The sequence below is a fragment of the Podarcis melisellensis genome (assembly GCF_964234715.1).
Source record: "Podarcis melisellensis genome assembly, chromosome: 14".
In the NCBI taxonomy this organism is placed as follows: Eukaryota; Metazoa; Chordata; class Lepidosauria; order Squamata; family Lacertidae; genus Podarcis; species Podarcis melisellensis.
Window position 1 is genome coordinate 37,331,644 of NC_138546.1, and position 15,491 is coordinate 37,347,134.

The following is a 15,491-nucleotide window of genomic DNA, read 5'->3' on the forward strand; positions in this document are numbered from 1 at the left end:
ACTCCCACAGCCAGTTGCCCAGGAACGTACAAAGACAAGGAAATGATTCTTACCCTCCACTTTTTATTCAGTATTTACAGAGAGAGGCTATAGATCCCAGCTTCTTGGATAATGGAGTTGTCCCGAGTGAATCTCCACCCCCTTCCCCTTCTCTTCCACTTCCTCATTCGCCAATCTCATCATCTCCTCTATGGGTGCTGGTAGGTGCCCTCTGTCTTTGAGCTTTTTGCTCTCCTACTTTCAAGGCTGAGTCTGGAATGCTTTCTAAAGACACTGTGTCCATCAGCTGTCAACCCCTGTTGCTTCCTCTTCCTCCTCCTCCTCTCCCATTATTTCTCAACTTTTCCCCTCATCCACCTCTGAGTTGTGATCTCCCTCAACCCCCTGTTGTAATTCTAAACTGTCTTCCTCCTCCCTGGAAGGGTCAAGCTGAGGAGGCAGTCTCCACCATTCCTCTTCTGCCCAGGCCCTGACACCGTCCATCTCCCATTCTCACACATAAACCCAAGGCATTTTTCAGCCAAAACTCTCTTGAACTCGGATGGGCGCCATTGCTATTATAAGAGAACAAGGGAGGCATTCTAAAAAATGCAGTGCTTCTTTTTTAAATAAGAAAAATAGCACTGCATAAACCTCCTAAGAACATACGAAGAACCTACCTGAACCTATCAGATCTTCCCATCTAGCCCAACATCCTGTTCTCAAAGCGGAAGCCCAGATGCATGTGGGAAACTCTAAGGCAAGACCCATTCACAAGAGCACCAGAAACTGGTATTCAGAAGCACTACTGCCTCTGATTGTGGAGGTAGAATATAGCCATCATGCCTAGTAGACATTGATAACCTTGAATCTGTCCAACGCTCAAGACTCTGAGGGCAGAACAAAACAAGATGGAGAGCCTCTTGCAGCTCAGCCCCACTCCTGTTCATAGAGTTGCTGTCTGTGGGTTTGAGTGTTGGAATGGGCCTGGGAAGACCCAGGTACAAACCACCACCCAGGTGAGGAGTGAGCCAGTCACTATCTATCTCTCAGCCTCTCAACTACCTGATACGCTTGCTGAGATGAACTAGGCATATTTTGCATTCGACCTTCATCTGTAATGTTTTATTTTGGTATTTTGCAATGTTCCACCCAATCCTTCAAGTTCAGTTGTGAACTGTCCTGAGATTTTATATATATAGATAGATAAGATAGATATAGATAATCTCAGTATAAATTTGAGTTAAACAAAGAAATGTGTCACATGCAGTCAGTGGTCCAACACCAGAAGCTGTCTTATTCAGACCACTGAGCTATCCAGCTGGCAGCAACATTTCACGGTTTTTGGGCAACTTTCCAAGGAAATGACAGAGGCTGGACCTGAGGCCTTCTGCATGCAGTGCAGATCCGCTGCTATATAATAATAATAATTTATTACTTATACCTTGCCCATCCATCTGGGTTTCCCCCGCTACTCTGGGCGGCTTCCAACAAGATATTCAAAACACATTAAAACACCAAACATTAAAAACTTCCCTAAACAGGGCTGACTTCAGATGTCTTCTAGAAGTCAGATAGTTGTTTCTTTCCTTGACATCTGGTGGGAGGGTGTTCCACAGGGCAGGTGCCACTACAGAGAAGGCCCTCTGCCTGGTTCCCCATAACCTCATTTCTTGCAGTGAGGGAACCTCCAGAAGGCCCTCGGCGCTGGATCTCAGTCTCCGGGCTGAACAATGGGGGTGGAGATGCTCTTTCAGATATACCGGGCCGAGGCCATTTAGGGCTTTAAAGGTCAGCACCACCACTTTGAATTGTGCTCGGAAATGTACTGGGAGCCAATGTAGGTCTTCCAGGAGCAGTGTTATAAGGTCTCAGCAGCCACTCCTAGTCACCAGTCTAGCTGCCGCATTCTGGATTACCGTATTTTTCCATCTATAAGTCGCCCCATATATAAGACGCTCCCAATTTTTGACGAAACAACCAATTGCCAGTCCACCCTCGGCACTATCCATGTATAAGACGCCCCCTAATTTTTGAAGTGCTCTGGTCCACGGGGTCATGAAGAGTCGGACATGGCTAAACGACTAAACAACAACAACAATTTTTGACATAATTTTTTGGGGGGGAACATTAGTCTTATACACGGGAAAATACGGTAATTTTTTCCGGGTCACCTTCAAAGGTAGCCCCACGTAGAGCGCATTGCAGTAGTCCAGCTGCAGTCCAGCCATTTGCAGCCACTCAAAAAACCTACACATCCTATTTGATTAGAAACAACTGTGGCACAAATATATATGCCAGAGCTATACTATCTGGGAACCTGGAAACTGCAGGCAGCCCACCAGCTCTGCGTGGCAAGTGGGGTCACCCCTCTCCCCTCCCCACAAAAAAGGTTGCCGTATGGAGTGCTTCTGTTTATGGCTCCAGCCCGCCAGAGAGTTATGTGCAATGCATGTACTGTAAATGACGGCAGTGGTCTGGAGAAGAGTGGGGGCTTGTCTCTCTTTCCTTTGTTGTCGCCTCTCCCTGACTTGCAATGCATACCCCAGCACATGGGCTGAGAAAGGGGGAAGAGAGGTGTTTAATGCCAGGAGTTCCCTGCCTCAGACACTCTCTCCTCTCCCCTACGGAAGGTCTCGTGGGATCGCAAGCACGCCGCCAATTCACAAGCAGCGATGTACGTTTTGGAAACCTGCTAATACTTCCAAAGGGTTAAAAAGCCAGCACATTCCAAAGTTGGGGGGGGGGGGGATGAAGTCATTAAATTCTAAAACCAGCAAGACAGATCTCAGGAAATAAAAAAGGACTTATGGGTCATTAGACAGATAAAATCCATCTTAGCCTGGTGCCACATCATTCAACAGAAAGAAATACCAGAGCTTGCAGCTTATTCTCATCGAATGCCGGTATCGCCAAGCAAAATCTCCAAAATTCTGGAGAAGGGGCTCAGGTGAGACCACAGAGGTGGAAGAAACAGCCCTAACACAGTAATCCTTTTCTGCCCACGACGGAATGCAATATTGTTCCGTTCCCTTATGATACTCATTAGGGCATCGGCTTTCAGCCATAAACACTTGACTGGTTTGAGGCAAACGCCCAGAGGGTCCTCTTGGAACCTTTAAACAACGAGTTGATTTGTGAGATAGCTGCTAAAATAATTTCAAATGTTTCTTTTCCATACAGGAGAGATCTGATAGAGAGGGAGACTCCCTCTCTATAAGACATCTGGAAAGAAAAGGCTGCTGCTTATTGACCTGTAACTGCTTTAGGAAATTGCTTAGAAAAGAGATTTCTAAACTCAAAACGCTTTTAATTTACCAGAAAAATAGTAATCACATTTTTATCTATTTACCTGATCTTTCATTCTCCCTCTCTCAACCGGCTGCATCACTGCTAGCATAAAGACAATAGCTTTAAAACTTCCTTGCAGTTTACAAAAAAGAAGCACAAATCAATTTTTGTGCTTAAAACTCACACACCGCTGTGTTGAGGTTCCACCACAGGGGTCAGCAAACTTTTTCAGCAGGGGGCCGGTCCACTGTCCCTCAGACCTTGGGGGGGGGGGCGGACTATATATATATATTAAAAAATGAACCTATGCCCACAAATAACCCAGAGATGCATTTTAAATAAAAGGACACATTCTACTCATGTAAAAACACGCTGATTCCCGGACTGTCCGCAGGCCGGATTGAGAAGGCGAGTGGGCTGAATCCGGCCCCCAGGCTTAGTTTGCCTACCCATGTTCCACCACCTCCACTTCTCCTTCGCCCTCCCCTCCTACCACTTTCACACATTCTCTCCCACCACATCCCAACTCTCCATTTTTCCTGTCTTCGTTTTTCTGCTGCTAATGCAGCACTGGCAATCTTTCCCCCCTCTTCTCTGAGGGAAAAAAAATCTTTTCTCTCCGGTGGGTCCTTCCTCAGAGCAAGGCACTCGGCATGAAGGTGGACCAGGATAGTGCCTGTAGCGTTGCTTTGATTCAGTGGCTAATTTTGTTTAGTAACATCACATTTCTAGCCATGGAATTTCTGCCAGCACAAACCCTTTCCCAGGCCACTTCACCCAGAATGCTGGGCGATATCTGGTTTTCAACATTGTGATGTATCACCAGCTAAACATTGCAATGTTTTTTTTCTTTAAGGCATTGGACTTTCCTTTCACTTCCAGGCATATCCGCAACTGAGTGTCCTTTCGGCTTTGGCCCAGCCGCTTCATCAGCTCTGGATCTACTTGTACTTGTCCTCCGTTCTTCCTCAGTAGCATGTTGGACGCCTTCCAACCTGAGGGGCTCATCTTCCAGCGTCATAACTTTTATATGCCTGTTGTTTTTGTCCATGGAGTTTTCTTGGCAGGGATACTGGAGTGGCTTGCCGGTTCCTGCTCCAGGTGGATCAAGTTTAGTCAAAACTCTCCACTATGACCTGTCATGGGTGGCCCCGTAGGGCATAGCTCATAGCTCCTCTGAGTTATTCAAGCCCGTTTGCCGTGACAAGGCAGTGATGCCTTTGAACTATGGTGCTGGAGGAGACTCTTGAGAGTCCCATGGACTGCAAGAAGATCAAAGCTACTAACATGAGTTTGACCAAACTGCGGGAGGCAGTGGAAGACAGGCGTGCCAGGCATGCTCTGGTCCATGGGGTCACAAAGAAGAAGAGGAGTTTGGATTTGATATCCCGCTTTATCACTACCCTAAGGAGTCTCAAAGTGGCTAACATTCTCCTTTCCCTTCCTCCCGCACAACAAACACTCTGAGTTGAGTGAGGCTGAGAGACTTCAGAGAAGTATGACTGGCCCAAGGTCACCCAGCAGCTTAATGTAGAGGAGCGGAGACGCAAACCCGGTTCACCAATTACGAGACTACCACTCTTAACCACTACACCACACTGGCTCTCAACACCACACTGGCTCTCATGAAGAGTTGGACACAACTTCACAATTTCTCCTGCATCGTGATTTCTGCTGGCACCTGCTCTTGTGATTTGATGCGCCCGGCCAGAGGCAGGGGAGAGAAGGTTTGGCAGTTAATAGGGGCTGCAGGAATGGAGAGAGCCATTGGCTGGCTTCATGGCTTTTCCCACATTGAGACTTTTGCATAACACACACACACACACACCATGATCCAAGATATATTGCCAGGTCAAAAATGATGAAACTTTTATCACTATATGGGCTTCAAACCGGTTTTGCACCACATATCATGTGGGAAGGGATGTCAACTGGGGTCTGCAGAGTGGCCACTGCCACTATCTTTCTCTATCCTGCTCCAGGAAAACTTTTGGGACTTGGGTGGGGGAAGAGAAAGGGGGCGGCAGTGCCTACTCATATTTTTGACACGAGGGCCTTCCTGAAGATGGAAAAAATCTGTCCATTTTGGTTTCTCTCCATTTCTCTCTTTTTTCCAATATTAAATTCAGATCTCCACAATTCCACATTAGTTAGCATTTTTTGTCCACCTCATAATTTTAGTGCAAATTTATCCTGCTATACACATTTTGTATGCAAGTTTGCCTAATATATGTGTTCCTGCAAGCAATTTCACCGAATATAGTGCATTTTGTATGCTCCTTGCACTAACATAAGCATCTTTATGCACATTTTACCCCAGTAAATACATTTCATACATTTTACCTGACTGCAGAACTGCATTGCAAAGAATGGAGAAGTGGAGATTTCAAAGGATGACTGTGTTTCAGTTTGCCTAAGTTTCACAAAGTTTCAATTTGGTAAGATGCCTTTCAGTGCAGACTGAACGAAATTTGTTCTCCACCCCTAGCATTGCTCAGGTCGAAAATTGCTCATGAGCAATTAAATAGGGATGTTAACTTTTACAAATTCCTCTGCATCAAACTTCAGCAACGTATCTAGTGCAAATCAAATGCACTACCTCTCTTATCGCTTCCTTGAAGAATCCGGGACGAATCCAGAACTATTTTGCATATGAACACTTGTATATGGGGAACGTTCATGGGGCATGAAGGGATGTGAACAAAGACCTTCTTTTCCCTCAGGGCGGATGGACATAGCTATTGTCAGATTTCTCCAGTGTGTTTGCATTAGGACAAAACAAAAAAAAATCCTTCCAGTAGCACCTTAAAGACCAACTAAGTTAGTTCTTGGTATGAGCTTTCGTGTGCATGCACACTTCTTCAGATACACTCGAAAGCTCATACCAAGAACTAACTTAGTTGGTCTTTAAGGTGCTACTGGAAGGAATTTTTTTTGTTTTGACTATGGCAGACCAACACGGCTACCTATCTGTAACTGCATTAGGACATTCAGAGAAGAACTGAAATCATGTCAAGAACTCTGAACAACAATCTACAAGGCCTTGTTCAGTTCTTTTCAGCATCAAGAATGGAATATTTTCGGATTATGTTTTGCCAGTCACTAAAACAGGAGAAAAGTCAGAGAGAGAGAGAGAGAGAGAGAGAGAGAGAGAGAGAGAGAGAGAGAGAAAGAGAGAGAGAGAGAGAGAAGGGAGGAGTTCAACCCTAAAAGCTTTCCAGTAGACAGAATTGATATTGATGCTGATGGGAGTTCCATGCACATAAGGCCTAAGATATTCCACTTTCCCAGAGGTCAGGCAGGTTTTACAACTTATTACACTTTCTTTTTGAATATCATCAGTCAAATGCTTGATCATTTCCCCAGAAAGTTGGGGTTGGGGGTTGGGGGCTTGACAACTTACTGGCAGCGTTGCCTTTCTAAAAAGGCAATCAGACTATTAGGCTGACAGCTTGCTTCCTATGTTCAAAGCAGCTACTTTTGTGCCGTTTGACCTCACAGTTTCAGCAAAACGTCCACTATTCAGTACTTCACCTATTATGGCTGCGAACCAATTCAGGAACCATGCACGTTAACCATAAACTCAGGTGCTGAGTTACGATGGCTACGTGTAGCCAAACGGGACCAACGAGAAAGCAGAGCAAATGATCAGCATGCTCAGGAAAATGCCAAGGTTTGCAGAAGTTAAAATAATAATAAGGGGGAGGGGGCAGAACCCAAAAACAGTCCAATGGCAAGTGCGAGGATGGAAAGAAGGGATGTCGATGGGAATGGGAGTGGCAGTGGGATGAAGTACCCTGGCGAAAGACATGGCTGGCTGGAAGCCTGAAGAGGAGTACTCCATATCCCAAAGTTTTGTTTCAGGCCCCACTGGCTTTGATTTGATTAATTACCTCTTGTGATCTGTATTTGCTTAAACAATTAATTAAGCCAAAGCAATCTGAATCTGTTTTGATTTGCAATGTGCTTTTGAGATGCTGAAGTGCAAGGGGGTTATAATAACAGTAATACCTCTGGTTATGAACCATCCTCCTTACGCACGCTTCGGGTTACGGGCTCCGCTAACCTGGAAGTAGATGCTCCTGGTTGCGAACGTTGCCCTGGGATGCAAGCCGAAGTCACGTACCAGAGGCAAGCACGCAGCGGGAGACCCCATTAGCGATAGGGCACCTCAGGTTAAGAACAGTTTCAAGTTGAGAACGGACCTCCGGAACGAATTAAGTTTGTAACCAGAGGTACCACTGTATCCACTTGTTAAAAGGAAAGGCAATATTTTGTATTTTCTTTTGCAGCTCCTGTTACAGTCAACCGCCAGGACTACTGCAGTACAATGTTAGAAACTCAGATATATAAGGACCTCTGACCATTAGATCCAGTCGTGGCCGACTCTGGGGTTGCGGCGCTCACCTTGCTTTATTGGCCGAGGGAGCCGGAGAACAGCTCATGTGGCCAGCATGACTAAGCCGCTTATGGCTAACCAGAGCAGCGCACGGAAAGCCATTTACCTTCCCGCCAGAGTGGTACCTATTTATCTACTTGCACTTTGACGTGCTTTCGAACTGCTAGGTTGGCAGGAGCAGGGACCGAGCAACAGGAGCTCACCCTGTCGCGGGGATTTGAACCACCGACCTTCTGATCGGCAAGTCCTAGGCTCTGTGGTTTAACCCACATCGCCACCCACGTCCCATCAGATATATAAACTAGGCACCAAATGGCTCCTTAAACCAAGGTTACGGTCGCCAAAACGTAATGTCAAGTTGCCATTTTGGGGCAAGACGACTCTGAAGTCTTAATTTGTCAAATGACGGACAGACTGTGTTGATTATCAACCGGATTAACATCCGGCTAGTTCAGATGATAACCTTGAGCTAGGTGAAGAACTTTGGGTCCTAGCTTACATCTCAACCCTGCCTCTCACCTTGTCCTTTGGACCTGGCTTCTGGCTTGCTCTACAACTTCCTCTTCCTGGCTCCTGGCACACCTCAAGCTTAGCCCTGGCACAATGCCTTGTGGTCATGCTCCTTTGTCGTAGTTACTTGGCAAGGCATCCGTAAGAACTGCAAATGTTATACACACCTCAGCTGATGTGGTATCACTAAGAGAAACTATGTTTTCCCATTCCTTTCACTCTAGGGACCATTTCGCTAAACAACTTCCATATGCTACATGAGCAACAGTGGGGGCGGGAACGTTTTGCTTTTTTAAAAAACTATGCCCCGCAACAAGTCAGTGACAAAGAACGACTTATGTAAAATACGACTTTAGGCACTGTAATGCTTACATGCATTGTAGAGTCACACCTTTCCGCCCAAAGAATGAAATGAAAGATTTAGGCAGGATTCCATCTCGAAACCCCACTGAAGTGGAATGATGAGGAAACCGTGTAACCGTGGCTTTGATCCAAAGAACATCAAGACCAGTGGGAGTCTGCAATGCGCCGTTTTGCGCAGAGATTCAGAGGGGGATCAGGCCCTCAATAAAGCCAACCATTTCTCAAAGCTTTGTTTGAAGCCCCCATTCCTGGCAACGGTTCAACGTCTCAATAAAATCGCAGCACACTTAGAAACGAGCAAGAAGCTGAGCTTCTTGGTGAGGTGCTGTCTCAAGCCAAACTCCAGCTGCTTCCACCTCACAACAGGAGCCTCAGTACTCTCCGGCCTTGTATCAGATTGGCTGCCTCCTTTCTGATCTGTAGAAGTTCCTCCTCCCTTGCAACCACACAGGGCCATGTGCATTCTGTCTGCCCTCTAGGCCATGGGTAGGCAAACTAAGGCCCAGGGGCCGGATCTGGCCCAATCGCCTTCTCAATCCGGCCTGTGGACGGTCCGGGAATCAGCGTGTTTTTACATGAGCAGAATGTGTGCTTTTATTTAAAATGCATCTCTGGGTTATTTGTGGGGCATAGGAATTTATTCCCCCCCCCCAAAAAAAATATAGTCCGGCCCCCCACAAGGTCTGAGGAACAGTGGACCTGCCCCCTGCTGAAAAAGTTTGCTGACCCCTGCTCTAGGCAATCCAATGGCTAAGCTGAAGAAGTCCAGTTAGAATAAATTATGCAAATCCAGTCAATAAATTGATTTATTATCTGTACTCAATCTGCTTCTAAGGGACAAGTTTCCAAAGAATTATTTCTTTCTGACTGTCTTTGCAAATAATTAGGAAATAGACATATTAGAGACTGGAAACAGATCAAAGTTGAAAATGAAGTTATTGCAACTACTTGGGTGAGCAGTTGTCCAGAGGCTAGTAAAAATTGTCTCCAACTGACCACAAAAACCATTCTTCTTCCACTTTGTGGCAACAGAAAAGTGTATAAGGTAATAATATAATTTTTTATACGTTTGTGACTTTCATGGATATTATCTACAATGCTGGGATGTACTATTCTTCCGTTTCCCTCTGAGTGTTTCACATACATTATCTCAGTAAACCTCAGGAGCAGCCAGTGCAGGAGGGCAACGCCACAGAGCTGCCTCCAAACGTTTTCATGGCTGCTACTGACCTGTATGTCTGGTGGCAGGGAAGGGTGGTCACGAGGTCAGGGCTCTGTGGGTGCATGGATGGGAGCACCAGGTTGGCTCCACTGGTGCAGCCACACGGCCCTTGGGCTCCACTGCCCAGGTAAGGCGCCTTATTATCACCCCCTCGCACCTGCTGCTTCCGATAAACATTACAACTACCTTGTAAGGTTGGCATAGCATAATCTAATCAAATCTTTATTGCTAGGGATTATGACCAGCAATAAAGAAGCAAAATAAGGAGCACACAGAACACATTATCCTAACGTATATGGTAGGATAAAATAAAATAAAAATGCTGCATAATTTTTTTAGAAAATGGGCACAAACATTTTAAAACTTGAAGTCGTGTCACAAACTGCAAAGAGGGAAATTGCAAAATGTCTTGGGTCAGTTCCTCTTGGGTTTTGCTTGCTGCAGCGCAATATTTTGTTAGGAAAACATTCTTTAAGGAACAGATAAAGGTTCCTGGAAGCTTTAAGAGGGTTCCAGAATTTTCTTTAGTGTGTAGGAGTGGCACTCTAGGCTTGATTGGTGTCAGCTGGAGGTGCAAATAAAGGGAGGGAGTTGCAGGCTGCAATTTCTGCACAAGGAAAGCACACGGACACACCGTCAGCATGCATGCTGACAACAAGGTTGGAAGTAAGACAATGTGTGCTGCTGATACTGTCTGTTTAGCTGTGTCAGGATTGTTAATTACTGGACTGAGATTACACCGTGCTGGAGAGATAAAGAAGGAATGTAAATAGCTTGTATATAATAGTAACAGACGCTTGTGCAACCAGTCAAGCAATAAAGCAGCTCTTGACTGTGAATTTGAGTATGACTCCTGTTCTTGTCCTCTGCCTCCAGGGAAAACTCTTGCTACAAACAGTAAGAAGTGGTTTTACTGAGGTGCCACCACACAAGCAAGAAAGCTCAGCAGAAGTGTGTGGGCAGTAACCTCTGCCAGTGTGGTGTAGTGGTTAAGAGCGGTAGACTCGTAATCTGGTGAACTGGGTTCGCGTCTCTGCTCCTTCACATGCAGCTGCTGGGTGACCTTGGGCCAGTCACACTTCTCTGAAGTCTCTCAGCCCCACTCACCTCACAGAGTGTTTGTTGTGGGGAAAGAAGGGAAAGGAGAATGTTAGCCGCTTTGAGACTCCTTCAGGTAGTGATAAAGCGGGATATCAAATCCAATCTCCTCTTCTTCTCTGACACGGTCCAGTTCACAGGCGATCAAAGTCCCGGCAGGTGATGTCAGGACCGGGGCCAAGATAACGGGGTGGGAGCAGGAACAGGGGTCCAGAAGCCAGGAGTCAAGAAGCCAAGGGTCCGAGGGTCAGGAAGCAAGGAGTCACAAAGTCAAGGGTCCAGGGATCAAGAAGCAAGGAGTCACGAAGTCAGGGGTCCAAGGATCAAGAAACAAGGCAGGGAACGTGTTGCCGTGGCAAAGAGCCAAAGGGAAATGCTGACCTTATATCCCTTCCTGGCTCTTGCCACCAGGTGCTGTGAGTTACCAATCAGCCTCACCTGTGTGGCCACGCCTTGCCTCTTCAGAACAAACTTAGGAAGGCCCCAGTCCTGCAAAGTCCTGGCCTGGCTCCTGCACGCACACCTGACAACCTCTAATATATTTGGCCACAGTGAGAGTGACCGATACATACTGGTCTGAGAAGAGACAAAATGCACACACACACTGCAAATGGGGATGACTGATAAAAGATGAAACTGCGCAAAAAAAGAAGGTAGTAGCTGGCTTTGGTTACCCTATGGATTCATGGATGAGCTAAATGTTGAACCAGGTATGGTGGCAGCTGGTCAGGCCCAGACTTGGGAATGCTGCAAGCCACTCCTGCCTCACCTTCCCTCTGCTCAACACTCACACCTTTCTTCAGCATCCAGACTTCTCAAATTTTGTGGAGAAGAAAAAGAAAACAAACACAGGCAGAAGCCTCTCTAAATCTGGTGCTGCACACATAGATGTCATGATAATATAACGGGTTTCATCCTGTTCAACGGTACCTCTGCTTGTATGCCAGACCCATCTTATGTCCACTTCTATCTCATATTAAATTTTGCTGGGGAAATACTGTTGGGTAAGAGGTACCCTGCAGAAAAATGTTGCACTGGGTTCCATCTAGCCAGCCACAAGCTCTTCCAGGATATTCCATCCCATACACAAAGACTGTTTCCCATCAGCTGCCCCTTCCCGCATCAGAATCCTGCAGTCACTGAGCACACTCAGTTGTCGTGTGCCGCTCTGGCACCGGATCCCACACAATAAGGCTGAGCAGGAGCTGCAGAACCAGAGAGCTCTGAGTGAACCACTGGGGGTTAGAGGGTTAGAATGAACAATAATTAACTTACTTTTCTCTGGCGAAAGGTGTGTCTTAGTTTGCCCCCTCACCAGCCTGCACGTCGAGCCATCTCCTGCACAGACCCCACAGTTGTCCTCTTTGGCGTTACTCCCGAGTTGCCGATCACAGCCAACCGCCTGCCAATGTCAACAGGACAGTCAGAAAAAAAAGGGCAAAGTTGTTACAGGCCTTCCCTCAGTTTCTTTAATGAAATAGTAATAATGTTATCTCACTGAAAAATTGAAATTGCAGTATTTAAAAAAAAAGAGGACTCAGATTTGCATGTGTGTGCGTGTGCGTGTGTAAGCATGTACTATATCTAACCACAAAAGCAAATAACAGCACTTCACACAAGCTTGCACACACACACACTGCCTTTCTGCCAAGGCACCCAAGGCGGTTTACAATTTTAAACTACTAAAACAAGTGATATAAAATGTAAGTCGGCTGAGCAGAGGGAGGAGGGGACAGTCTAGCAGAAGAAGCCTTGATGTTTTCTCCTGCTTCACTTGTTCTCTGGTCAAACCAGGGTCATCGTCTTCTTCTCATGCACACACACACACACAAACGTGTGTTTGTGTAAAATAGCTGTTTTAATTTAAAGAGAAATCCCAGACTACTCGCCATAACAGGCAAGGCAGTGAGTGGGTGACCCTGAGTGTGCCTACTCAGTTTAATTCTCATGTGCTAACTGCAGATGGGAAACTTCAGAAGTCTTGCCCCTCTTTTATTAGCCCTCTGTATCTTTCTGCTAGGGAAGCGGGTGGCGCTGTGGGTTAAACCACAGAACCTAGGACTTGCTGATCAGAAGGTCGGTAGTTCGAATCCCCGCGACGGGGTGAGCTCCCGTTGCTTGGTCCCTGCTCCTGCCAACCTAGCAGTTCGAAAACACGTCAAAGTGCAAGTATATAAATAGGTACCGCTCTGGCGGAAAGGTAAACGGTGTTTCCGTGCGCTGCTCTAGTTCGCCAGAAGCGGCTTAGTCATGCTGGCCACATGACCCAGAAGCTGTACGCCGGCTCCCTCGGCCAGTAAAGCGAGATGAGTGCCTCAACCCCAGAGTCAGCCATGACTGGACCTAATGGTCAGGGGTCCCTTTACCTTTTTATCTTTCTGCTGGACTTTAGACAGAGCAGGCCTTCGAAAACAGAACTGCCCTCTGACAGCCTTCAAGCCATTTAGCATATAAATGATTATATAAATAAACAATAAAAATAATAGTGTATCCTATGTAACGTGGCTACTCTATAGGTTTCGTCCTCATTCGTTCAAAAGTGCGTCTTGATTCTCACATCTGAGCGGGGTGGGGACGACGACTTTAAAACAACTATTCTCACGATAGCAGTCAAACCTATTTTGGTATTCCTGTCTCAGAAATATGGGGATTCCTTGTAAGCTGAATGCTATTCCCTCCAATGTAACTCTGAAGATATCTGTAACTCTGTTGTTTAGAGTTGCCTTTCATCACTTACTAACTTCAGAGGCAAGAAAAGCATTAGAATAACCTTAGTTCCCCATCCAAGCAGAATCCTGGCTTCAGATCAAGAATTAAGAACCCTTGGCTGGCTGCAAATCACAGTCCCATCACATACTCCCTTCCGTGGTACCAGTTTATTCAGTAATTTTACCTTTTTGGAAAACATAAGTGTACCAATTATTTTAAATTGAATTTTACTGAACTTTTTCAGACACCACAAACTAATTATATAAACAAAGCACAGCATATGGGGGGTGGAGAGAGACCATTTGCTAGATGTGTGGGCCATTAAAATGCTTTTCTGAGCAGTTGTTAGTATCTCATTTTTGTATGATCTTACTAGTGAATCTCCCTTGATAACCATCCAGAAATGCATTTGCTCAGCCTACAAGGCCATTAACAGTGTCAAACACAAATTAAAAGTACAGATGATACAATCACCATAAAATGAAATTTCCATCGGGGAAACTTTTAATGGCTTTATCGATAAGCATGAATTCCTTTTAAAAATCATGGCTTTTTTGTTTTGCAAACATCTTTCTTCAGCTTGCTGGCTGCCGCATTTTGCAGCTCTACTTGGGAATTATTATTATTATTATTATTATTATTATTATTATTATTATTATTATTATTTATTTATTTATACCCCGCCCATCTGGCTGGGTTTCCCCAGCCACTTTGGGCGGTTTCCAACTGACTATTAAAAACAATACAGCAAAAATGATGTGCAGCTAAGCTAACCATGCCTAAGATTTGCAACCATTCTTCTGATTTATGCTAAACTGCTTAGGGAGTGAACGCCTTTGATTTTCAATGGGGGAAATTATAAACAATTAAGCTAATGATGAATAGCATTCTACATGAAATGCAGAACTGCCGAGCTGCATCCAGCATTCTCTGTTGAACCGGCGAGTTTTAATGGTGCACATAATTTCATTTATGAAGCATCTCCTATGAAGCACCTCGAAGCGATTTCACAATACAATTCAAAACCAGTGCTATTTTTCTAGAAAAAGACGTGCTGGGACACACCATGGTCGTTCCAGCTGGAAAAATAGCCCTGTACAATCCATGTACAAGACAGGTGCACACATACTAACCAATTAAAACATAAACCCAAATATTAGGCTAACATTTTAGATCTGCAATGTTCTTTCCTACAAAAAGGTACCAAATCTCAGATATACACTGCCCTTGACACGTCTCATGACTCAGAGTAATGAGGAGCACGTCAATGTATTGAGGAAAGATTGAACGGGACTGTGAAGTATAAGAGCCATGTGGAAAGGGGCAGAGTTCAGCCAGAGATCCACTGGGTCGCCCTAAGCATAGCTCACTGCTTCAGCGCTTTCTTAACAATACTACTTAACCAAGTTGAGGGTTCAGAGTGCTTCACATACATAATCTCAGTCATTACAGCCATCCTATAAAGTAGGATGCGGGACGTGGGTGGTGCTGTGGGTTAAACCACAGAGCCTAGGACTTGCCGTTGCTCGGTCCCTGCTCCTGCCAACCTAGCAGTTCGAAAGCACATCAAAGTGCAAGTAGATAAATAGGTACCGCTTCGGCGGGAAGGTAAACGGTGTTTCCATGCGCTGCTCTGGTTCGCCAGAAGTGGCTTTGTCATGCTGGCCACATGACCTGGAAGCTGTGCGTCGGCTCCCTCGGCCGATAAAGCGAGATGAGCGCAGCAACCCCAGAGTCGGCCACGACTGGATCTAATGGTCAGGGGTCCCTTTACCTTTATAAAGTAGGTCACTGTTAGGTTTCCTCAGGTGGCAGGTTGGTGTCAGGGAAACAATGACTGGTCTATGGCCACCTAGTGAGATTTGAACTGCAGAACTGTTGGCTCATAGCACACATACTTTACCCTCCATGCTACGCCAG

At 45.7% G+C, this 15,491-nt stretch overlaps 1 protein-coding gene across 2 annotated transcripts in view; it reads right to left on the reverse strand.

Moving 5' to 3' along the window:
• ADAMTSL3 (ADAMTS like 3) overlaps window positions 1-15,491 on the reverse strand; it is a 280,064-nt gene that overhangs the window by 115,151 nt on the left and 149,422 nt on the right. For both annotated transcript variants that reach the window (XM_081888376.1, XM_081888377.1), the window contains one exon: window positions 12,138-12,264. In XM_081888376.1, coding sequence (XP_081744502.1) covers window positions 12,138-12,264 — 127 coding nt within the window. The remainder of the gene's footprint in view (window positions 1-12,137; window positions 12,265-15,491) is intronic.